The sequence below is a fragment of the Lemur catta genome, chromosome 1 (genome assembly GCF_020740605.2).
Source record: "Lemur catta isolate mLemCat1 chromosome 1, mLemCat1.pri, whole genome shotgun sequence".
NCBI classification, from domain to species: Eukaryota; Metazoa; Chordata; class Mammalia; order Primates; family Lemuridae; genus Lemur; species Lemur catta.
The window spans coordinates 225,753,292-225,780,059 of record NC_059128.1 but is presented as its reverse complement, the minus strand read 5'-3'; the positions used below and the strand labels follow the sequence as shown (position 1 = coordinate 225,780,059).

The 26,768-nt window shown below is 41.4% G+C and overlaps 1 protein-coding gene across 2 annotated transcripts in view; it reads right to left on the bottom strand.

Moving 5' to 3' along the window:
• Nucleotides 1–26,470, bottom strand: part of B4GALT4 (beta-1,4-galactosyltransferase 4) — a 37,147-nt gene extending 10,677 nt beyond the window's left edge. Inside the window, exons 1-4 of one of the 2 annotated variants that reach the window (XM_045540217.1) lie at nucleotides 26,414–26,470; nucleotides 17,294–17,691; nucleotides 14,346–14,578; nucleotides 4,957–5,144 (exon numbers count right to left, since the gene is read on the bottom strand). In XM_045540217.1, the coding sequence (XP_045396173.1) occupies nucleotides 4,957–5,144; nucleotides 14,346–14,578; nucleotides 17,294–17,546 (674 nt within the window). In that variant the 5' untranslated portion in view covers nucleotides 17,547–17,691; nucleotides 26,414–26,470. The remainder of the gene's footprint in view (nucleotides 1–4,956; nucleotides 5,145–14,345; nucleotides 14,579–17,293; nucleotides 17,692–26,413) is intronic. The other variant, XM_045540218.1, reaches the window with a different exon arrangement.
• Between the last annotated feature and the right edge of the window lie 298 nt (nucleotides 26,471–26,768).

Genomic DNA, 26,768 nt, shown 5'->3' with positions numbered 1-26,768 from the left:
CTGGTAACTAGGTAGAGGATGGTACCTTTCGTGTACAGAATAATAATTAGGTTTTGAGAAGAAAATAGTAAATTATGGTTCGGATGGACTGAATTTGAGATACCCCTGGGGCTTTGCCAGTAGGAAAAAGGATACAGAGGCCAAGCTCACAAGAGGAGAATGGCCGCAGATATGGCTTTGGAAATAAGCTGTCAACAGGTAGTACTTGAAGGCACAGGAGCAGAAGAAATCACCAAAAGACAATCTAGTCGGTGAGAAGAGTACAGAGGTAGAAGTGTGGGGTTAAGTTCTGTGGAACTGTGGAGAATACCAACAAGTAAAAGGGGAAAGAAAAGAAAGAAAAAAAAAAAAAAACCAGGAAAATGGTCAGGAGAGAACAGTTGGAGAGCAACTCCCAGTGAGATAGGACTCTTATTATCAGTGGACAAATTACTAAGTCTGAGAAATAAAAAATTATCCTTTAATTGCAACAAGTCAGAAATGCAAATGAAGGCAGCTTAATAACTTGGAGTTACTGAATAAAAAGATGTGAATATTTGGAGGATTTCTAACTTTAATTAACTTCAGTTCAAACTGTTCCAGGACCAATTACATATTCATGGTTTTCCAGATAAGAAGACAAACCAAAAGGGAAGATCAATAAACACATAGACACTTGCCATCTAACAGGTGTCCCAAAAGCTAATTTGTACTTGAGCTGTTTGTTTCTATGTTCTGAGTACAGCCTGGGAATACTGTTTAACCTATAAAAGAAATAGATTTACTTAAATATACCCCTAACTTAAAATTCTGAGAAATAGTATTTTTGAAACCTAAAGCAAACAAAAAGAAATAAAGTGCTCAGAAGGTAATTGTGACTGATCAAGACATCTAGCAGTGACTCGTAGCCGTGGTTACCAGAAACTGTTTGGGAAGGATTCTTAATCACCCAAAGACCAGCAGCTTCATCAGGGCACTGTGAGTGCAACCACTGCCCAGGCATAACCTGCCAAGCACCAGTGAGCAAATGCCACAAGAGAACCAGCACTGGTGATTTGGGGGTGATCTGTCACAACCACTATCCACCATGCACATGACAGCTAGCTAAACACGTGATGCATGCCCCCTGCCCGACAGAGTTTAGACGCTAACAGGAGAAATGAGCGTTATCAGGGTTCTGAGGAAGAAGATGCCACCACAGCAGGAGGCGGTGGGCCTGGAAGGATTTAGACAGGCCAAAAAATGGGGGGGGTCTCCTGGTAGCCAGAACTCTGTGAGGCCAAGCACAGGAGGGAGAAAAGCGCAGGCTGTCTGAGGAACACCTGGGACAAGTTTCGCTGGAGCAGGGAGGAGCAGAGGAGACAAGTTGCAAAGAAAGGTTAAGGAACTGTGCCTCAGTTGCCTATTAGATGGCAACTGTCTAGGTATTTATTGATCTTTGCTTTGGGTTTTCCTTCTTATCTGTAAAAGCATAAATATTGAATTGGCCAAGAACAGTTTTATTTGTATTTTTTAAAGGGCTGTAAGGCCTAAGGGTAGGGAAAATGTAGTCATAAAATAACAGTCGAAAGGAGGCAATTGCCAAGGGAATTCTGGCCAGTAAAATTTGCCAGAGGCTGGTCTAGAGCTTTATCACTGATCCACAGGCACTGATAAACAAGATCCATCTTTGGCTTCGTTAGAGTCTGAGACACTTGGGGAAAGTTCCTTTAACTTCTTCTCTCTCCATGTGTAAAGTGAAAAAATGTCTTGTACTTACACTCATGGGGCCGGTGTGACAGAGGAAGAGGATGTGTGGATTTAAGCTCGGTGGCACAGTGACATGTAGCCGCCTGCTGCCGAACTTCCCGCCACCACAGGGACTGGGGCAGAGTAGGAAAGGTAAGAAGTAGCAGGCAAGGACCCAACTCCTACATTACCTGTACATACCTCTGCGTGGCCACAAAAGGTGAGGCCATTTACACGATACATACAATGAAATAGAATAATATAAATGACAAACCAGGACCAGAGAAAAATTTAAATCAGAACATAAAATTAAGACAGGAAATACATTAGAACTCTGATCTGCAAATAAGATTCTTTTCAGTTTCTAAAAGAGGGCCATGGATTCGCCTCAGAGCTTCCTGCAACCAGATCAAAAGGGCAGACACATTCAATTATCTGATTCACATTAAGAAAACTTGTCAGTTACTCAAGACAAAGGCTTTCTGATATCTAGTTAGAAAGAAGTAGGCAATGGGAGGGTTATAGTTACGGCAAGTTTCAGAAGGACAGGCATTCTGTGCTGTAAATAGGGATAGCTTATTAATTTTATATAATAAGTGAACAGATGGTGACATGCTTCTTAAAAAACCACAGTGTTCTCAGCCATGATATGCTGCTTTCTTTAAGGCAGAAGTGGCTCAAAGAAACCAGAAAACAAAACCTTTAGATAATAAGATTTAGAACCAAAGATCAAGTTCTCACCAAAGAGAAAAATCTGTGCTTCTCTCCTTGTCCTCTGTCCCTACTGCCTAATTCAGGCTTGTGGCTTCTTCCCTCCTGCCTTACTCCAACCAATACACTAAAGACGGACTGCAGTGAGCTTTCTCCTGTCATTCCCTAGCTATAACCATGTGTCAACAGCTCCCTATCCCCTTCCATAGGAAATCCAAACTTCTTACCAGACTAAACAAAGCCTATATGATCTCTGGCCCCTCCCTAGCTTCACCTCTTGCCCCTCTTCCCAGACATTCTAGAATACCAATGAACTGCTTGCATATTTCCCCAAACTGCGCCATGTTCTCTGGCATGTTTTAGGACTCCGCTGAGAAGCTCCTGTTGATTCCACAAGAGGAAGGTGCCACCTTCCCTGGGGAACAGCTTGAAACCCTTCCCTCTAAGGTGTTTCTTAAAGACATTGTGCTCTCAACCATTGCAGCTTGTTCTAGGTGTTTGTTAATATCCCACAGCTTACACAGGGGCTGGGTTTAAAGTCAGTAGCTGAGGTGAAAGTCACCTGCAGTCATCGTACTCAAGAATTATCTTAAATGGTTCAATGTGAGAGACCTACACAGTAATAGCAACATGGAAGCCAAGAGCAAGTGAAGTATTAAGAGATTCAGTTTCCATTTCTGCGGGGAGTTAGCTACGCTCCCAGCAAAAGTTCGGGTCCCACAGACAGGGGTCATCACAAAGGATGAAAAAATAGTAGGAGATAGAAATAAAAATAATACACAGAGGCAAAAATATAGTTTATAAAGAACAGATTTATGAAGATAGACAAAGGAGGGTGCTCTGATGGTTACATGCCTTTCCCATCAGATGCGCAACCCTGACTGAAGTTTTACACAGGTATTTATCAGTACAGTGTTTCGGTTGCCAGGGGTAACAGGATTTACATAATAACAGGTAGTTTGGTTTAGGTTCAAAGTCTTCCAAAAGGCTTCTACACTTCCCTTAACTAACTCTATGTAGGTGAACAAAGGGTTACAAAATCTTCTTAGGGCAAACTTCTTGCACTTCACTTTTGCTAAACTTCACTTTAGTAAAAACAGAGATATCCATGGCTCTGGTTATTGTGTATTAGAAAAGAGATTTCAGAAGTCAAGCATGAGCTGTCCCTTATGCTAATTACTTTAACCATATGGTTCCATCTGGGCCCCGGTTTGGGCAGCATATCTTATTGATCAGCTCTCATCTCTGATCAGCTCTCATCTCAGGTGGGCGGCCTGTCTTTGTTGATCAGCTCCCCATCCCGTGGCTCCGTGCAAGACCTGCTTTGTCTTTCAAAGCAGGTGAGAACCACAGGCTTGAGACTACAGCGTCACCTTGGAAAGCAGCTGCTACGCCCTCCTGAGGCGATACAGCTTTTGATATGTGAACTAACCCATTTACATTTCCTTCAGGGCAAAGCCTTGCAAGACCCCTGAAATCATTTCTGTCTCTAAAAATATAGGGGGCATTTCTATAAATCAATATTTCTTAGGCCCAACAATTTCACACTCAAGAGTATGCATGGTGGAATCTCCTGTGTTATTTTATAGTTTTATAGTTCTCTCTCTCTTTCTTCCTACCTCCCTCTCTCTCTCCCTTTCCTTATCAAGTGCTTCTAGTTGTATTTGCAGAAATGCAAAATTAATGCAACTCCACTGTAACTACCTGTCTCTCCACACCAATACTCAATAGGGAGCTATTTGAGGGCAGCGGTCTGCCTTATTCAAACTGGACTCGTGGCCTCTAACACAATACACACAACAGATATGAGCACATGTAACTTGCAGGGCTTGGGGGAAGGTGACACGTAAGTGTGCACACTCATACATGAATACAGAGTTTCATTTATAGAGAAATTTTCGTGGTTGCTATTCTCCCCCAGTTGTGCTTAAATAGGAGCTGACATAAAATAAGGTTGCAAAGCAGGCTGCCCCTCCTAAGGGGTGGAGGAACAGGGAATGAAGACAGAGATGATAGTACCTAGCACTTCCCACGGTGGATTTGAGAGAAAGGAACCTGCCCTGGGCATCCTGGTTCCAGAGCATACTACTCAGTGGACATGCCCCTCTGAACTCTGGAAAGAGGCCACGTCTGGAAAGCAATGTCACAACAGAGGCCTAAAAGTTGATCTAAGGGACACCATCTTGTTGCCTCCTAGAGGGGGAAGTCAGGCATAGACAGGTAAGTTACTTAAGTTCTACTTAGCGTGGAAAAGCTTGTGGCTTGTTTCCACCATGTGGGTGCTGCAGGGTGAGGCCAGCCACCACTTTCAATGCTTGGACTGTATTCTCTCCCCTCTTCTTTCCCTTTTGTCTTTGTGATCCTCTGCCAAAGCTGCTATGGGATGTTTTCCTTTTACATTCTCTAATTCCTGTTTTAAAATTGAGGCAATATACTATGGACCATTTTTATTATTTCTTGTTTTGCTAAGACACTCTGGGCACTTGCTCCACATAGGCAAGCTTCTTGCCCTAAGCAACCCAGCAGCACAGCCGTTACCTGTACCCAGTGCTGTTCCTGCCGACCACCAGGTGTCTTGGTTGATCCTCACACTTGTAAAGGTTAAAGTCATTCTCGGGCACCAGGTCCACATCGTGGAATATAAAGCAGTCCCAGTTTTCTTCCTTGAGAGCTTCCAGATAGCCCACATTCAAGAGTTTGGCTCGATTAAACTTTTTACTCCCAGCCTATAGATAAAGAAATTAAAATTTGAAAAGCTCCTGAGATAGGATTTCACATTATTCCCCTCTTCAGATCAGATTCCAGAGTTGGTATTATTCTTGCTAACATACAAGACTATACTTCTGATGTACAGATCTGACAAAGTAGATGCAATGACAATAAAAGACCATTTGGTTTTTTCTTTATGCTTCACATGTTCTTATGTTTCATAACTTAAAAACATTCCTTGAAATCTGGAGAGTTGCTGTTTAACAGCATAGAGTTTCAGTTTTGCAAGATTAAAAAGTTCTGGAGATTGGATGTACAACAGTGTTTATATTCATAACACTACTGAACTGTATACTTAAAAAGGGCTAAAATGGTAAAAATAAGTAAGTAAAAGTGAAAAAAATGGAAAAGATGGTAAATTTTATGTTATGTGTACTTTATCACAATTAAAAATTTTTAAACAGTTTTAAAACACAAAAATAATTAACAATGGTGTGCACTTAAAATTTATTAAGAGGATCAATCTCATGTTAAGTATTCTTACTGCAATTTAAAAAAAATTTTTTTGAACCCAAACTTTCACAAATACCTTTATTCCATATAAAACTACAAAACCTTTCTTACATACTGGTCATATCAATCAGTATTACTGCTTCACTGTTCAACTCTTAGCTGATCCCAGTTTTACCTTCTGTTATAAATTTACACTAAGCTTCCAAGAGATTTAGTTAATAGCTTGCAGAAAGGATCAAGAAATCTTGACCTATAAACAGAGAAGGTTATTACTAATATTTCTAAGCTACTTAAAAGTTTCTTGGAAATTCTGTAAGAGAATCCCATTATGACACAAACAGCAGAGGCCAATCTTCACAGTGTCCTTAGGGAGAGAGATTCACCACTGGGTAGGGAAAGAGCACAATCTGACCAGTAATATGATCAAAGCTATAGTATGAAAACAAATTTACAGTATTAATTTTTTTCATGGCTGCCTGGATCAAATTCCATAAGAATAAATTCCAGTTAAATAAATGGTTTATGGGAGAAGGGGCAAAATGGTGAACAAGAAAGACAGGTTTTAGAAGAAAGTGAAAAAAAATAAACAGGCAGATCAACATAGATCAGATGAGGGTCGGAAGGAAGGGTGCCTGAAACTACAGGTGACTCCACAGGAAGAAGATGAAGAGGAGAACTGGAAGGAGAAAGGCCTCTGAGAGGCTTAGTACTAGCAACAAGGGTAGGTAGAGGAGCTACAATTCCCCTCCCTTGTGTTTTGGACTGCGGGTGGGCTCCTAAGCGGAGAGACCTGCCCACACCAGCCCAGAGATGGCTGCTGCCAGTGAGCCATGAGCTTCTGTCAGACAGGGCACCAGGCTCCCAGCTCCCTTGGGGCACCTCCCGGTCCACAGACCCGAGCCAATCGGCAGGCGCCATATTGCTTCATTCTTCCCTCCTCTTTCCCTACCGGCGGCTGCCGAGAGAGACAATTTAGCCACCACTGAGAGGCATCTGCAGGGAACAGGACCTTTTCTTTTGGGGACCTACAGCAGACTGAGGGGTACTCTGATTGTGAGCTCCCCGCCCGCCAGCCCTCCCAGGTGCTGCTTGCCTGGTGACTCCAGGAGAGTGGGGCAAATCCTGAGGTGGAGAAACATCGATCCAGCTTGGGAACTCCCTGGGTAACTTGAGACCAGCACTCCTCTCCCTGGAAGGGTCAGGGATTGATCTCCAGGGCCCAGGGGACAGGCCGACAGACCATATCCCGTACACCCAGGTCTCAATCACATTGCCCTGGGACACAGAAGGGATATTTGTGAACAACCCTACTGAGTGTGTGTGCCTTCAGGGGTGGATCAGCATGATTGAGGGGCAACCCTCTTCTCACAAGAAGGCCGTGTGCCCAGCCCAGGCTGTCATCCTGGGCAGGGAACCTCCTGGCATGCATGACAGCCAGGGTAGATCCACAGGCTTGAGGTCCTATCTACTGGCAGAGGCCCCAGAGAAACTGCGGAATAGGGGAGGGTGGAAAGGAACAAGGCCTGCTCTAGACTGTAGGTCTCAGACAGCCCCACCCCCACACACAGAGTTTTCTGCTGACTGGGGCCATTCCAGCTCCTCCCTGGCAGCTTTTCCCAGAGCCAAAGAACATACCTTTGACCCCTCCTAACAACATTTGTGGAACTTGAGGACAAGTTCACCCAACCCAGCTCTGCCCAGACTCATTTCCTGACCTTTCCCCACTGAGGTGCAGAATAAGGACACACCTGGAAGTCCCAGGGCCCAACCCACCACGTGAGGCACAAGAGTGCCTCTCCAGAGGAACAAGAGCTGGTTACAGGACCCAAAAACGACACTACAGCCTGCTCCTCACAGCAAGTGCCAGCTACTGACAGGGAGGCCATTCTGCACACCTTGCATCTACTGACTCATCATATAGGGTGTGATCGAATCTCACCCAAAAACACCACCTACTGGCTCAGAGACTAAACAGGATGTGTCATTATCTAAATGAAAATTTAAAGGTAAGAAGCAACAGCTAATCCAAATGGGAAGGAATCAGTGAAAGAATTCTGGAAGTATGAAGAATCAAACGGAAAGCACACCCCCAAAAGAGGAACACCAGCTCTCTAGCAATGGACATTAACCAAAATCAGAACACTAAACTGACAGAATAAGAATTTCAAACATGGATTGTAAGAAAACTCAATGATATGCAAGAAAAAATGGATAACCAACACAAAGAAACCCCACACACACACAAAATCCAGGACTTGGAAGAAAAATTCACTAAAGAAATTGAAATATTAAAGAAAAAACAAACGGAACTCATGGAAATGAAGAATTTATTCAGGGAACTACAAAATACAGTGGAAAGCCTCAAGAGCAGGGTAGATCAAACAGAAGAAAGAATCACAGAGATCGAAGATAACACCTTCCAATTAAATAAGTCAATCACAGAGATAGAGCAAAGAAATAAGAGAAAAGACCAAAGTCTGCAAGAAATGTGGGATTATGTGAAGAAGCCTAACGTGAGAGTTATGGGCATTCCTGAGAGTGAAGAAGAAAATACGCAAGGGTTGGAAAAGCTATTTGAAGATATAATTGAGGAAAATTTCCCAGGCCTTGCTAAAAATCTAGATATACAGGTTCAAGAGGCCCAAAGAACCCCTGGAAGACTCATTGCACATAGGAAGACACCACATCATGCAGTCGTAAGACTGACCAAAATATCCACTAAGGAGGCCCTTCTTCGAGCTGTAAGGTGAAAGAAACAAGTAACCTACAAAAGAAAGCCCGTCCAAATAACGCCAGATTTCTCAACTGAAACCTTACAAGCAAGAAGAGACTGGGGCCCCATTCTCACTCTTCTGAAACAGAATAATGCCCCCTAGAATCTTGTACCCAGCAAAGCTAAGTTTTGTATACAAAGGAGAAATTAAGGCATTCTTAGATAAACAAAGACTGAGGGAATTCACCAAGACAAGACGAGCTCTCCAAGAAGTATTCAAAACAAAGTTGCACACGGACCAGCACAAGAAACTCACGAATGTAAAACTACTCAAAAGCTAAAGATCAAAGGCCAGATACCACAATGGCTCAAGAGAGAAAACATAGCAATGAAGTTCTACCCAACACGATGAACACAAATCTGCCCCACCTATCAGTTCTCTCAATAAATGTGAATGGCTTGAACTCCCCACTCAAGAGACATAGGCTGGTCCAAAGGATAAAAAAATACAAGCCAAGTATCTTCTGTCTCCAGGAAACTCATCTAACCTGCAAAGATTCATTTAGACTGAAAATAAAGGGGTGGAAATCGATATTTCAAGCAAATGGAAACCAAAAGAAGGCTGGCGTGGCAGTTTTAATTTCAGATAACTTAGTTTTTAAATCAACAAAAGTAATGAAAGACCAAGATGGTCACTATTTAATGGTGAAGGGTACAGTTCAACAAGAAGATATAACTATACTTAATATGTATTCACCCAACTTAGGTGCACCCAGATTCATAAAGCAAACCCTACTTGATCTAAACCAAATGATAAACAGCAACACCATAATAGCTGGAGACTTCAACATTCCACTGACAGCACAGGACAGATCCTCCAAACAGAAAATAAACAAAGAAATAATGGACTTAAACAGAACTCTAGAACAAATGGGCCTGACTGACATTTACAGGACATTCTATCCCAAAACCACTGAATATACATTCTTCTCATCAGCTCATGGGACATTCTCTAAGATTGACCGTATCCTAGGACACAAAGCATGTCTTAAAAAATTGTAAAAAATAGAAATTATACCATGCATCCTCTCAGATCACAGTGGAATAAAAGTAGAAATCAACCCTAACCTACTCAAAGTCATGGAAGGTAAACAACCTTCTCCTGAATGATCATTTCATAAATGAGGAAATCAAGATGGAAATCAAAAGATTCTTTGAAGTAAATGACAAAGGAGATACAAATTATCAAAATCTGTGGGACACAGCTAAAGCAGTCCTGAGAGGAAAGTTTATCTCCATAAATGCCTATATCCAAAACACAGAAAATTTACAAATAGACAACCTAATGAATAGACTCAAACAGCTGGAGAAAGAAGAACAGACGGACCCCAAACCTAGCAGAAGGAGTGAAATTAATAAGATCAAATCAGAACTAAATTAAATGGACAACAGGAAAACTATACAGCAGATTAATAAAACAAAAAGTTGGTCCTTTCAAAAGATAAATAAAATTGACACACCTTTGGCTATACTAACTAAGAGCAGAAAAGAAAAATTTCTAATACACTCCATCAGGAACATGAAAGGAGAAATTACAACTGACGCCACGGAGATACAAGATATCATCTATGAATTCTACAAAAAACTTTATGTACACAAACTAGAAAATGTGGAGGAAATGGACAAATTTTTAGAAACACACAGCCTCCCTAGGCTCAACCAGGAAGAAATAGAATTCCTGAATAGACCAATATCAAGAACTGAAATCGAAACAGCAATAAAAAACCTTCCCCAAAAGAAAAGCCCAGGACCAGATGGTTTCACATCCAAATTTTACCACACCTATAAAGAAGAACAGGTGCCTATCCTACAAAAGTTATTCCACAACATTGAGAAGTATGGAATCCTCCCCAACACATTTTATGAAGCCAACAAAACCCTGATACCAAAACCAGGAATGGATGCAACAAAAAAGGAAAACTACAGACCAATATCCCTTCTGAATATAGATGTAAAAATTCTCAATAAAATCCTAGCAAATCGAATCCAGGTGCTTATCAAGAAAATAATCCATCATGACCAAGTGGGCTTCATCCCAGAGATGCAGGGATGGTTCAACATATGCAAATCTATAAATGTAATTCACCACATAAATAGAAGCAAAAACAAAGACCATATGATCTTCTCAACAGACACAGAAAAAGCATTTGACAAAATTCAACACCCTTTTATGATAAGAACACTTAACAAAATAGGCATAGATGGGGCTTACCTAAAAATGATACAAGCCATATATGACAAACCCACAGCCAACATCATATTGAATGGGGAAAAACTGAAAGCATTCCCACTTAGAACTGGAACCAGACAAGGTTGCCCACTGTCCCCACTGCTATTCAACATAGTGCTGGAAGTCCTTGTGAGAGCAATCAGGCAAGAGAGCAGAATCACGGGTGTCCAAATGGGGACAGAAGAGATCGAACTCTCACTCTTTGCTGATGATATAGTATTATATCTAGAAAACCCCAAGGATTCAACCAAGAGACTCCTGGAACTGATAAATGAATTCAGTAAAGTCCCAGGAAACAAAATGAATACACACAAATAAGAGGCATTGATATGTGCCAATAACACTCAAACTGAGAACCAAATCAAAGACTCAATACCCTTCACAATAGCAATAAAGAAAATAAAATACCTAGAAATATATTTAACTAAGGAGGTAAAAGGCCTCCACAGGGAGAACTATGAAACACTAAGGAAAGAGATAGCAGAGCATGTAAACAGGTGGAAAACCATACCATTCTCATGGATCAGAAAAATCAGCATTGTTAAAATGTCTATACTATCCAAAGTGATCTACAGATTCAATGCAATCCCTATTAAATTGCCAACATCATTTTTCACAGATATAGAAAAAATAATTTTATGCTTTGTATGGAACCAAAGAAGACCCTGTCTAGCAAAAGCAATTTTAGGCAATAAGAACAAAACAGGAGATATTAATTTACCAGACTTCAAACTATACTACAAGGCTGTGGTTATTAAATCAGCTTGGTATTGGCACAAGAACAGAGACACAGACCAGTGGAACAGAACTGAGAATGCAGATATAAAGCCATCCTCATATAGACATCTGATCTTTGACAAAGGAGACAAAAACATACACAGGGGAAAAGATTCCTTATTCAATAAATGCTGCTGGGAATACTGGATAGCCACATGTAGAAGACTGAAACAAGATCCACACCTTTCACTTCTCACAAAAATGAAATCACGGTGATTAACAGACTTAAACCTAAGGTGTGAAACTATTAGAATTCTAGAAGAAAATGTGGGAAAAACTCTTATAGACATTGGCCTAGGCAAAGAATTTATGAAGAAGACCCCAAAGGCAATCACAGCAACAACAAAAATAAATAAATGGGACCTGATCAAATTAAAAAGTTTCTGCACAGCCAAAGAAACTGTCATGAGAGCAGACAACCCACAGAATGGGAAAAAATTTTCACATGCTACACATCCAATAAAGGACTGACAACTAGAATCTACTTAGAACTCAGGAAAATCAGCAAGAAAAAATCAAACAACCCTATCAAAAAGTGGGCAAAGGACATGAATAGAAATTTTTCAAAAGAAGACAGAAGAATGGCCAACAAACATATGAAAAAATGCTCAACATCTCTAATCATCAGGGAAATGCAAATCAAAACCACAATGAGATATTACTTAACTCCAGTGAGAATGGCCTTTATCAAAAAGTCCCAAAACAATAAATATTGGTGTGGATGCGGAGAGACAGGAACACTCCTACACTGCTGGTGGGACTGCAAACTAGTGCAACCTCTGTGGAAAGCAATATGGAGATACCTTAAACAGATAAAAGTAGACCTACCATTTGATCCAGCAACCCAATTATTGGGCATCTACCCAAAAGAACAAAAGACATTCTATAACAAAGACATCTGCACTCGAATGTTTATAGCAGCACAATTCACAATTGCAAAGATGTGGAAACAACCCAAGTGCCCATCAATACATGAGTGGATTAATAAAATGTAGTACACGTATACCATGGAGTACTATTCAGCTATAAGAAACAATGGTGATATAGCACCTCTTGTATTTTCCTGGATAGAGCTGGAACCCATTCTACTAAGTGAAGTATCCCAAGAATGGAAAAACAAGCACCACATGTACTCACCATCAAACTGGTTTCACGGATCATCATCTAAGAGCACATTTAGGAATAACATTAATCGGGCGTCAGGCAGATGTGTGCGGGGGAGGGGATAGGTGTATACATACATTATGAATGTGATACACACTGTCTAGGGGATGGACACTCTTGAAGCTCTGATTCGGGTCGGGGGGAAGAGGGGCAAAGGCAGTATATGTAACCTAAACTTTTGTACCCCCATAATATGCTGAAATTAAAAAAAGATAAGAAAGGAATGCAGGCAAATGTACATAACTACCAGAAAACTAACATTAATATTTAATTACAGAATTTTTCTTATGAAAAATAAACTGGAATCTTAATTGTTAAGTATCTCTTCATTTTGTAAAAATGTACTTCAGGGCAAATTTCAGTTATGTTCAGAGAGAAATATTCCAAATAATATAAAAACCCCAGTTAAATTAAGTTTTCATTGTTAGCATACTTGACAGTACATAGGACCAAAAGATGCCATAACTTATCAAAACAGTTAAATGAGCTTCAAACCACTGGTTTATTTACAAAGAATTTAATTTAAAATCAATAAAATCCTATGTGGCATCCATGCATATTGATTATTGTGAGCTTTGTTTCTTTGAAAAGGAAATTTTTTATTACCAGTAAAAAAATAAAAATAAATGGTTCATCATAACAAAAACACAAGTGGTTCTCAGGTGCTACCACAGTGTTTTCCTGAAAAGAATAACATAAAGTAGACATATTTTGCTATTCATATGGGCTGCTGCTGTCCTGAGTAAGAACTCGGAATCAAATAAATCTAACCTATGGCCAACAATGTGAAAAACAAAAATAACTATAAAACAATGTAAAATTTTGTTTCAAGCACTAAAAAATGGGCATAGATATATAAGCACATTGATTTTCAAGAGTCCCAGTTTATTATAAAATACATACTTTCAGACCTGATCCTCTGAGTTGTCAAAAATTCTACCTGAAACAAATATTACCAGTCATAATCAATACAACATAAGTAGTTAATGATTTTGCTTGCATTCTTAGAATTTCTAAGAATTTGAGGGGGAATTATTTGCATGGCCCAGGATAATTTTGAAAAGCTTAGACATAGATGTTTAAACTGATGTCTTAGTTTTCTTTCAATAAACTTTAATACCAAATAAGGCACCTTTAATCATCCACTCCATTGACCTCAGAGCTAAATTCTTCTAAAGCAGCCTACAGTTAGTGTTCCTACTAAATCATGCTTCTGGAAGCCAAATAAGTGAATCAAGAAAGTCAAAATTAAACATACATGTTTTACATAATAACTAGTGGCAAAGCTAAAGGCAGAAATATGGATATAGTCATGGCTATTAACAGAGTATTCTGTCAAATCCTCTGTCTAGGTCCCCATTAAATAGCTACAGTTAATAATGAAAACAATTCCAACATCTCATGGTGTAGCGTATAGTGAATGCAGAAGGAAACATAAAGAGTCAGTAAATCTCAAGAGAAAACGCTAAGGCAGTCACTGGCGAACGTGGAAAGGTTCACAAAAAAAAAAAAAAAAAAGGCTTCCTCCAGAGGTTCACTGAAGGGCAGCAAAATTTCCCACATCTTGGTCCCACAGCTCCACACTCTGGGACAAGAATTTTCTCTACTCCTTTCAGGGATAAATGATATAAGGGAACTCTCTTTTGATGATACTAATAGTGTGTTGGTTGTTTTACCCAAGATAGACAAATGGTCATGTGGCCGAGTCCTTCAAAGAGAGGAGGGCCTGGAGGGAGGGCCTTGGTCTGCCCCCGCACTCACCTGGTGGATGATGTAGATGCCATACTCCAGCTGCTGCCTCTGCAGGAAGGGATGAAGATGTTCTAGCAGGTACATCAGGTGTTTCTCTCTGTTCCGGTGTGGAATGAGGATGGCGACCCGCTGCAGAGCCCTACATGTCTCGGGGTGATACCGGCCTCTGTACACTTTGGGATTTTCTGCCCGTACCTCTTCCAAAGTGAGATCTGGTTTGAAAATGAGCTTGCTCTGGCCTCCTATAATAAACACAGGACATAGTTAATAACAGTACTTACCTTATAGGAGGCTGAGAGGCTAACATGAGCTAATACATCTAAAGAACTGCGAAGACCATCAGGCACACAGTGAGTACTGTGAGTGTTAGCTTTTATATTATTACTTTGAAGGCTCGTTTAGTCATGAACTATAACCACAGAATCATATCACTAAGCTTATCAGCTGCAAAAGCAAGGAAAGTGATATAAAAGGGAGTTTCCTTGTGGCTGGGTAATCAACTCTGGCTGTATGATCCACCTGTAAGTAGGAAATACAGACTGTCCTGGTGACCCTGAAAGAGTAAAGGTCAGGGTTAGACTGAGTCACCCTTCAAATTTCCTCTACATTCTTTTCCTTTTCCAAATTCCAGGAGGGTGAAATCTCTTAAAAATCAAGAGTATTGCATGGAATCAAGCTCGTGACCAAGGCCCTTTTCCCACTCCTTCCTAGATGTGAGCTGTCCTAGCTCCCTGTAGGTAAAACACTGGAAAGAAGGAAAGAATCAAGCCTCACTCCCTAACCCAGCACACCAGGTACGTGCCATGCTGTAACAATGCTCCATTGTGCCACCGTGGCAGACATTTCCAAGGAAGTACAGCATTTGCTCTGTGAGTCTGGAAACAGCCTGACCAGATGAAGCCCAAACATCCATAGGAGGGAATTGGGCTATTTTTTATCTTTTTTTTTTTTTTTTAATTCCACATATATTGGTCAGGCTGCAAAATCTCAAGATGCCTGCAAGTTGTAACCCTTTCGAGCAAAGCAGTCACAGGCCCTTCCTATGTATTAATACAAGTCTCCACACCTGGTCCATGTGACCATGCCCCACCCTGGCCATGGCTGTTTAGACCAGGCTCAAGGGTCTAACAGCACCTTGGTTCTCTGCCCAACAGCACCAAGGGTAAGTAACTGCCTCAAGCCACCCAGAGAGAATAAATAACTGGCCTACAGGAGGCTTCCTGAAGGGTCTGCATGCTAGACATAGAGTTGGCAGTCAGTAATGCCCTAAAAACAAGCAGTAAGAAAGACTGCTACATAGAAGACAACTGCTAGAGCTGTTGCCGGGCTACGGAGCTGCTGGAGATGATGGGGTGGCTGTTGAAATGGTTTCCTGGCCAGCCTTTTCATAAGCCCCCATTATTAACCTGACCTGGGACAAGTCTCTGTTCTTGCCCCCTAAAAAAGCCTCATGCAACAGGTCTAACATAAACTAGTTCCCTAGTTCACCTTCTCATTGTCATAATTTTGTATGTGCCCTAACCTGCCAGTATCTGCTTCTATTTAATCTCTATCAATCTGCCTTCCACCAGCACCACCACCCCTACCCTCCCCACAACATCTTCTCAAGTTCTGTCCCTCCTTAGGTCACTAATGGCCCATCTTAAGTCATCACTTCCATGCCACCCTTGTAATGCAGCACTCGCTCAGCAGTGCATCACCGCATCATTCTTTATGAATTAATTTACTGCGTAAAAATATTCTGAGGATTTGGGGTAAAGGGGATACTACAGTCAGATTTGCATTTTAATCATTTTCTTATCTCAACTTGTGTAATTTGTGAAGGGAACACACAATCATGAATAACGTTCTGGTTCTTCCACGACTGACTAAAGACAAGTAGCATGTCAATATGAATACAGTACAAGGCTGTGATTTAACTAGGGAAGAGGGTGCACGGATTGAATGTTTGTGTCCCCCCAAATTCAAATGTTGAAGCCCTAATCCCCAATGTGGGGCCTTTGGAAAGTAATTAGGTTTAGATGAGGTCACGAGGGTGGAGCCTCTATGTGGGATTAATGCCCTTACCAAAACAGCAAGAGACATGAATCTCTCTCTCCTGTTCTCTCCCTCTCCCTGTGTGTGTGTAAGGAAAGGCCACGCGAGGACATACTCAGTAAGAAGGCCCTCACCAAGAACCTGACCATGCTGGCACCCTGATCTCAGGCTGTTAAATTAATTTTCTGTTAATTTAAATTGAAAGGCAAGACTTCAAAGGGAAATGAAAACATACAACATGCTTAATAAACACTAAAGACAATATTGAAAACTTTAATCTTTGCCCCTTGACTCCATACTTTTGGCCAAGGGGATGTAACAAATGTGACACAAGTGGAATCTTGAACATGCTTGCATTTCTCCATCCATGCTGTTTTGTGCTCTGCTGCCATGAGAAGAACATACCCAGGCTAGCCCACTGGTCCCAGGAAGAGAATCGGAGACATGTGGAACAGTCACCATCCCGGATCAATAGACTCTGTTACTACATGCTTTTGAGACTTGTGGCTGGATAATAAAATTGGGTATGTTCATACGATAGAATACTATGTATCAGTGAAAATGAACAAACTATAACCACATGCAACCATGTGAACTAATCTCACAAAAATAAAGTTGAACAACAGAAGCCAAACACAAAAGAGTACACCATATATGCTTCCAATTTGTCACATTCAAAACAGGAAAAATCTCACGTATGGAGTTAGAATCTTGAAGCCAGGGTAGTGACTACAAGAAGCATAAGAACTTCTGGGGTTCTAGTAAGAGTCAATTTCTTAATTTACATGCTGATTAGACAAGTATGTTCATTTTGTGAAAGTTAACTGAGCTGTACACTTCTGAGTTTTATACTTTTCTATACGTATATTTAAATCAAAAGTTTGCATACTACTTATACAAAAGAAAAAAGAAACACTTACTGAGGTGTGGAGACATAGGAGGGCAGTTGTCAAGTTCTGTCTTTTTCATGGATGCTTCATTAGTCACAGTCTCTTCTTTCTCCAAAGCTAGGGTTTTATTGAAATTAAACGTGAGATCCTTTGCTTTAGGAATCTCTTGAATAGCAGTCACAAAGTAGTTACTGGTGGCCCACCCAACCACCGTCAGGCACAAGGTAAAAAGCAACAGTAATCGGAATTTGTAGGAAAGGTGGAAAGTTAGGTTGAAACCCATGTCTTTTATTATGTGAATAGTAGGTATCTCTCTGCTTCACTGTAGGCAAGAAAGCTTCAAGTTAAACTTTTCCAGTCTGATTGCAAACTTGATGACAACTGAAGATGCAATGCCTGCTTTTGCCCAGTAGATCTCTTCCAGCTATCTAAAAGGCAATCACAAAAAGGCATGTTGTTTCAAATGGAAATCCTATCCTGAAATGATTTATTTCAGCACACATTGCAAACCTATCCCCAATAGACCTCGACTACATTAATGGTAGTTCTCCCACTTAGGGTTTAGAGATCAGAAAACCAGAGGTTTTAAAGGTTGAAGTTTCCAACCATCTATCCATCATAGAAATTCTTCTGGGTTAGTGCACAGGCTGTCTGTCATCCAAGAGGTGAAGCCATTTCCAGACGCTGCACAAAACAAAAAGGCCAAAGAGACAAGGAAGGGTGCACAGCCTAAGACACAGCCCTGATAGTTCTATTCCTCAATTGTCCCTTCCTGGCACAGCCTTAGGAGAGAGTTAACAAAATGTGAAACCTGTTACAGAAGCACATTTTGACCCCAGGAAAAAAAAAGGAAAAGACAAAAGCTCTTCTCTGTGAGAGCTAGAAAAACATGATCCTCAACAACAGGGAATGAATGCTATGTTCTCAATGAGGCACTGGCACAGGGCACAGCCCAACAGTGGGGTAGGAGTGGTGAGAGCAGAAACACAAGAGAATCCCAACACAGGAGGGTCAACAATCTATAGGAGTAACAGGTAGAACTACAGCATAGTATTTAAGATCAAGAGTTTGAATTTAGACAGAAACTATAGCTCCATAGCATAAAAGCCATGTAACCTCTGGCCAATCCCTTGCCTAAGCCTCTGTTTTCTTATCTGTAAAATGGGAATAAATATAGTATCTACCTAGAGAGGTTATTGTGGGACTGAATGACCTGAGTATTTACATATATATATTTTATATATATGGCTATATACTATCATATACTATTAGCCTACCTCCTGCCCCACTGTAAGCACCCACTAAATGGTAACGCCACTGTTGTTACTGCTATAACCCTTTACATTAAATGCGTCTAGCTTAGGGATGGCCAACAGGCAGGCACACAGTGGTGCTGCTTAAACCATCACTTTCTTGTACCGTATTTCTCACTGTCAGTTGATAAACTGCCATTCTAATTTCATACTTCAGTAGCATAAGATGGGGTAATATGAATTTACTTCCCAGAGGTAGCTATGCTCTTAGTTATTGACAAAAATCCACCTAGCTGAGGCCCACACTGGACCATAGTAAATACACTGAGGTGGTGAATGCTACTTGGCCAGGCCTCCTGAGACCCAGCCAGCAACACGCCCCACATCCTCTCTGCCTGGCCAGAACCACACCTCTCCCCAAATTTTAAACATGTTTTAAGAAGAACATAGAAAATGCTAAAGCCAGGGCACGGATAATCTCCATAGACAAATACATCCTCAATTACATGGATAAAATGGAGACCAAAAAATTTTCTATACTAAATAATAACATGAAAATATTTATGATTCCATCTTAAGTGACAAAAAGAAAATCAGAAAGTAAACTATATATGTATGCTACGATTACAACTAAAGATGTAGAATTAATAAAAGTCCAGAAATAAATATACCCAAAAAGCTAACAATAATTATATTAAGCATATGGGATTAGCTGGGGGTGTTTTGTTTCTCTTTTCTTTTTAGAATTTTTAATATGGTTTCATATTATAGTTTATTTTTATATTTATATTATATATTACATAGTCTCATACTTATGTATATTTTACATATATAGTTTTATAATATAGTCCTTTTATAATGAAAACAAAGTAGGGTTATTTTTATTTTTGTTTTAAGTGAGAAGTGGGGAGATGGTAAGTAACTGTAAAAACCAACAGCAAAAACAATCCTGGCAACTCTCAAGATAGTTTCATACTTACTAAAGGGTAATATTCCAAAAACTTAGTTCTGAGTTAGTTTGAAGGAAGCCTAAAAAACATTTCTCTCTAAACAAAATGCTACAAATGGAAATGGAGGTTTGATTCTCAGGTCAAACTACAAAAAAGAATCTTAGACTCTTTCATTGCAGGAAGCAATGAAACAGTATGGCCTGTGTTTAGGGTCCTGTGAAGATATAACAGAAAGTCGATGCTGAAGGCAGTAATAACAGCTGATAAGAGTGATTTATTTGTTCGTGTACTCTGTGCCATGCATGGGGTTGAATCACTTGTATTAGCTTACTTAATTCTCATCCGACTGATGAGAAAACAAAGGTCTAGAGAGATTAAGTAACTTGCCAAGACCACACAACTATTATAGTAAGTGGGAAGGCTGGGTCTGAGCCCAGGTGGTCAGCTCCCAAGTCCATGCTTCTGCCATATCTGTCATGTGGACATCTTCTCTTTTCTCTCCGTGGTGCCTAAGCAGGCCCAACACCAACTCTTGAAATACACACATTCCCTTTGGTGGCCTTCTACCTCTTTCCACATCCACCTTGCCTTTCCTTGGGGCTGTCTGTTCAGATGTCTTCTGGAGGTCTGTGCTCTTCCCTTCAGGTGACAGTCATCAGGTTCCTGGGGCCAGACAACCTCCTGTGGACTAATTGCAGGGGGCTTAAATGCTGGGATCAGCAACTGCTTTTTATAAGATCTTAACTTTGGAAAATTTATACTGGGAACATTGCTTTTCTAAGAGCTATTTATGGACGGATAGTCCCCTTAAAGAGAGAATCACTGAGTGGAAGAACTAATGATCATAAAATCACTGCAGTGTTAAGAGGACCTTAAAGAACACACATTCAGCTCCCTCATTCTACAGAGGGGAAGTGTGGCCTGCAGAGATTTAAAACCCTACCCAAGGCAGACGGTATAAAGGAAATCTCTGTACCTTCTGCTCAATTTTTCTGTGAACCTAAAACTGCTCTAAAAGATACAGTAGACCCTTGAACAACACAGGTTCGAACTTTAAACCAAACATGGATGGAAAATACAGTATTCTCAATCTTCTACATATGTGGAGGGCTGACTTTTCCTATATGCGGGGTCCAAACGGCCAACTGTGGGACTTGAGTATACACCAGTTGGGGTATATACGCAGCCAATCCTTCCACACCCTGTATACCATGGGACGACTGTAATTTTAAAATAAAACCTACCTAAGAAGTAAACAGCTCAGCTGTGAATAATTATAAACTAATGATAATCAACTGCAGCCTATGGAATTTGTTCAAAGATAAGGACAATTATTCTACAAGGAGCCTTTATTAATGATTACTTAATAATTAGGGCTTTATGCCAGGCACGGTGGCTCACGCCTGTAATCCTAGCACTCTGGGAGGCCGAGGCGGGAGGATGGCTCAAGGTCAGGAGTTCGAGACCAGCCTGAGCAAGAGTGAGACCCCCATCTCTACTAAAAAATAGAAAGAAATTATCTGGATAACTAAAATTATATAGAAAAAATTAGCCGGGCATGGTGATGCATGCCTGTAATCCCAGCTGCTCAGGAGGCTGAGGCAGAGGGATTGCTTAAGCCCAGGAGTTTGAGGTTGCTGTGAGCTAGGCTGACACCACGTCACGTCACTCTAGCCAGGGCAAAAGAGTGAGACTCTGTCTCCAAAAAAATAAAATAAAATAATTAGGACTTCATTGCTAATCCAACTTCTTGAGACTACATCTGAACCAGTTAAAAGTCATCATTTACCCCTCTTTCTAAGCCCAAGTGCCCTCCCCAAAACTGTACAGAGAGCCAGCATCAGGAAGTTCAAGGGTAAGGTTTCCTTGGTTCCCATAAGCATGCGAGGTGTGAAGGGTTTCTAACACTGTTCCATCTGTCTTTCAAGAGAGACCAGCTAAGTGACTGGAGGCAACCCCTCTTTGTGTGTTTCCCCAGCTATAAAATAGTAAAAAGTACTTATCTCAAAATGTTGCTGTGAGAATTTCATGAGATGAGGTACCCAAGTCCATTGGTATACCTGGTACATTCCCAGGAACACAAATATTGGCTGAGTACCAATGTAGTTCATTTTCAAATGTTACCAGAATATTTGCCAAGATAATGTTATCTCTGGAATTACATGTTGAGATACAGATAATTTTTATTTTCTATTTCTCTATAATTTCTATTTTTCTTTCGATGTATATATATATTGCTTCTATAATTAGAACAACATAATGACTTTTCAAAGAAAGTTATTTTTAGGGGAAGCATGACTGCAGAGAACAAATTCAAGCAAAATGAAAGCAATTTAGGGCAAGGCTCACCACCCTTTTCCTCTCTAGAAGTCTACCCTAGAGTTAGTTTGAAATGCTCATGTTTTCATATTTGGTTTTCCTCCCCTCAATTCCACCAGTCTTCTCTGAGCACCTGCTAATTTCAAGCAGGGTACTAGGCACAAGGGGAGACAGGAAATTAAAGCCCAGTCCTTGCACTCAGAGTTTATTTCAATATTTTCCTAGATCTTAATGTCTGTAATTTGTTTTCAAATATGCCAATACCCCCACCCTAAAGTGGAGGAAACGATGAAACAAGATTGGTAAAATACTGAGAAGTATTGAAGATAGGTGCTAACTACCTGAGAGTCCATTTTCTTTCTCTCTACTTTCCTGTATGCTTGAAATTTTCCATAATAATGATATTAAAAAATGTAGCAAGGAAGATAAACTATAACAAAAAGTAAAGCAACATGAGTGCTAAATATCATTCTTGGAGAAGCTCTAACCCCACACATTTTTCCTTCACCAAGGGGGTGGGGAAGACACCAGGTATCACTCCACAAATGTATACTAAGTTTTTATGCACTAGGAGAAAGGGTGTGGTCTTCATCCAGCAGCTGAGAGCACCAATATCAGCATTCCAATGTATCTGAACCCATCTGGTAACTTTGCAGACACAGGGTGTCTGAGTAGGCATGATGTGGCCCCTGCTGCCTTGAGACTCCCTGGGGCAGCACCAGCGGAAAGACTGGTATTTTGCTACTCTTTTCACTCCTGCAGAGTTCCTGGGAGCTGTTTGTACACACATTGCCCCATCTTCCTTAGGCCTTAATATGCGTTCTCCCAATTACAGCTCCTTTAGGAGGCTTCTGGATGAACACTGCCCAGATCCTAAAAGGGCAACGGCTCCCTGGGTGGGGGCAGGAATGGGATAGGAAGATGACAGCCGTTCACATGTACAAGTCATTTAAAGTCAAGGACTGAGTAAATTTATGGCAGTAAATTAACTTCATTCTCAAGGAGAATCACTGTTTTTGTATTCTTAGTGCCTCAAACCAACCTGACACATAGCAGGTGCTCAATCTGGTAAATAATGAGTGACTTTCTAGGATATACTAGTTGAAATACATAAGGACACACCATAATTCCAGGCTGCTATTAAAAGGGATGAGACATGAAAAAAAGAGATGAGGGGAAGAAAGATTAATAGAGAAGAAAAAAATTAAATGGATATAAAATTCCATCTTAGGAAGATTTTTAAAACTGAAAAGGCTTGTACCAACAGAAGCTTCCTCAATTTACTAATACCAACACTCTTGTAAGGGTAGGGGGCCCATCTCTAATAAATGGCACTGTCTCTTGGTCATGCCCACCACCTGCTGCTCCTCTGCCATGAGTCTTCAAAAGTGGTACTTCTTATCCTTGACTTGGAAGGAGTTGCTGCTTGGCCAGCCTCTTCCTCCATGAATCCACAAAGTGTCACTGGGTGAGCTACACAGCACACTAGGACACAGAGGACCTGCCTCTGGGCAAGAGCTCTGGAAATCCACACTTGAAGCCAGGTGGTCTTGCAAAACCCAAACAACTACAATTGTTTGATAGAGTATATGTTATATGGCATAATACAGAATTCACAAGGATTTCTGATGGGAGGTTTTAATAGAAGTTCATTGTGTACTTATACGCCATTTTCAGCTATCCCTGAGAAGCCTACGGTGGGGTCAGTAGGTGTTTAGTTTCTGCAGTCATTGGGGGCACTTCAGGGAGATTTGAGAAGCTCTGAGATAATGGAAAAAACAGGGCTCTGAAGTCACAAAGAGCTGAGCTCAAATTCTTGTTATCACATGCATAAATGGCTATAGACAACTGCCCTAAATTTTCTGAGTCTATTTGGCCATTTATTTAAAAAGCATTTCTCAAGGTATACTTCTAAGAGTGCCTTTATCAAATACGTAAGGGAATGTGTTAAAACTGCAGATTTGTGTCCTCAGCCCCACCCCCACAAAGACCCTGGGTCAGAACAGCTGGGTCTGGGACTCAGAAAAATGAAATTTTTTAACAAGCTCCCCAGGTAATTTTTATACACATTAAAGTTTGAGGACCACTGAAATAAGAGTATGGACCTGGAATGCAACAGATCCTTCAGAAATGTTAATTTTCCTTCTGGTGAGGAGTGCAGTGAGAAGATAGGTGAAAATGGAATTTTAAAAATAGCTTTTGATTCCACCATTTAGAAATTTATTCTAAGGAAATAATCAGAGAAGTAGACCATGATATTCAAATCAACACTGCTAAAGTAACCAAAAATTGAGAAGAATCCAAGTGTTAACAACAAGGATCTGATTTAATTAATTACACTACATCCATATGATGGAAAATACACTTTCATTAAAATAGTGTTTAAAAGAACTTAACTACACGAAAAAGTGCTCATGACAGTTAAATTAAAAAATATATAAAAACATACATCAAATACGATCCCAATTCTGCAATATATGTGTGTGTGTGTGCATGTCTTTTATGTATAAAATGCCTGAAAGAGTCACTGGTGGTCATCTCTAAATTATGGGATTGCAGGAAAGTTTTATTTCTTATGTATCTTCTAATTCTTCTAGAATGGGGTTTTGACCAGAAACAATGTTGTTTTCTGACAAAATGACTACATAGCTGTCCTTTAAAGTAGTCCCCACCTTATCTGTGGTTTCACGTTCCATGGTTACCTGCAGTATAGTACAATATTCTGAGAAAGAGACCTCATTCTTGTAACTTTTATTGCAATATATTGTTATAATTATTCTATTTTATTATTAGTTATTGCTGTTAACCTCTTACTGTGCCTAATTTATAAATTAAACTCTATCATAGGTAGGTATGTATATGAAAAAACCTGGTGTATACAGGGTTAGCTACTATCCACAGTTTCAGGCTTCCACTGGGGGTCTTGCAACATATCCCCAATAGATAAGGAGGACTACTGTATATTAAAGAAAAACCTCTAATCTGTCACGGGATTAGAGTTAAAATTAATTAATTAATTAATTAATTAATTAAAAAACGTCAGATGCTGTCAGCGATCTTCAATGCCAGAGAATTCTGTGGGCTCTGTTTGAAATCCTTGTTCCTAGGCTCCACCCCCAGAGATTTTTGTTTCAAAGGCCTGAGGTGAGGTCAAGAAATCTGTATTTTTAACAAGAAACCAGGCAATTCTGAGATATGCAGCCAGGTTTGAGAAATCAGTGTTCATTGATGGCTTTAAAAAAAGAATAGAAAACCACCACTGAATTGCTTTGGATGTTCCCACTGTGAATAAAAGATCTTCAATGAGATTCTCAAATCATTTGCATGCATATCTGGAAAAAGCATACATTACTATTAGCTCAGCCTGAAGTAAATACCAAATAATTATTCTATTAAATGGCATATAAAATATAATAGCAGTTGGGTTTACTGCCCTCTCTACCCACTCTCCCTCAGATTATGTAGTCAAACAGTTCAGCACAATTCAGTAATTCCCTTTAACAGATGTTTTTAATCTGATCAAAGCTATGGACCTTCTCTTTGGAAAATGCACAGACAAGTACACGACATTTTTTTGCAATTCCATGAGGTCTGCAGTCTGCATAAAGACCAAATCTGCTCTAGAAGATAAAATTCTAAAAACTTAAACTACATCCAATCAAACATTATCTCCTCCCCCTAGAGAGACATTCCAGCATTCCCCATCCAGATGGCGGGGATAGCCCTCCAGGCCCTCCTTTGAATCCCAGTTTCTCAACCTGGACCCTGAATCCTATTCCTCCCGATCTAAGATTCCTTGACTTTCTAGCATCCTAAATGTTTTTTTTCTTTCTTTAAAAATGAATTTAAAACTCTCCTCAACCCTCAAATTACCGTCTCCTTCCCCCTCCTTTGCATCCCCTAAGGGCTGGGAGGTCTACCTGTGCCCGCTGCCTCCACGTCCTCACCCCTCAGCCTCCGTGGAACACGTTGCAACCCGGGGCACGCCCACCCTCAATCGGTAACTGCTCTCCCGCGACTACCAGCCCAAAGGCCTTTTCTCGGTCCAGATCCCCCTAGACTTTTCCATTTTTTTCTTTCCAAACCAAGAGTTAACGGCCCTTATCTAATGGAAGACGGATCATCAAGAGACACCGATCGACGTACACTGGATGTACTGAGAGCCGGACTCTGAAGTCCTTCAACATACGGATGACTAACCCACCCCGAGACGTCGGAGCTCGTCGGCCCAGGCTGGGATCGGGTGATCGGTTTTCCAGCTGAAACGCTGGAGACGGAAGGATTCCAGGTTGATGCACCCCGGGGGGGCAGAGGTGCGGGGGGGTGACCCCAGAATCGTGCCGCCGGGCCCCTGGAGGCGAGCCCTGGATCTTTCCCTAGCTGGCAGCACCTCGCCCGGCTGCCCCGGCCCGCAGCAGAGGCAGCGCCGCGGTCGGGCGCCCGCGCCTGAGCCAGGCGCTCCCGTCAGCCTGGGCCTCCGCAGGAGCCCGCCCGGCCCGCCGCGCCGGCCGAGGCAGGACCGCCCCGCGGACGCCCGGCCGCGCAGCCCGAGCCCGGGGACCCGCGCAAGCGCCTGCGGCCCGGAACTGCGCGTCGCGGGCGGCGGATCCCGGGCCGCGCGTACTCACCCCAGCCGCGGCCTCGCCGAGCGAGCACTGCCTGGGGAAAGGGGAGGCGAGTAAAGCGGCCCCGGGGACCGCCTCCGTCGCCCGGGAGGCGGCCCTGAGCGCCGGCCCCGCCTCCCTCCTGCCTCGGGCCGGGCGCTGCCCACGCGGCCGCACAGCCCCCGCCCGGCGCTGGCACCTGGGCCCTGGGTGGTCGTACAGCCTTGTGCCAGTAATAGTGGGCTAGGTGCTGGGTGCTTCCCAAATTCCATCCTCTTAAATACCAAGCTCTGGGAAGGCGATAAGAACCTGCCCGTTTTACAGAGTAGGAAACTGAGTCTTTAGAGGTTAATAAATTTGCCTTCCGTCACCCTGTGAG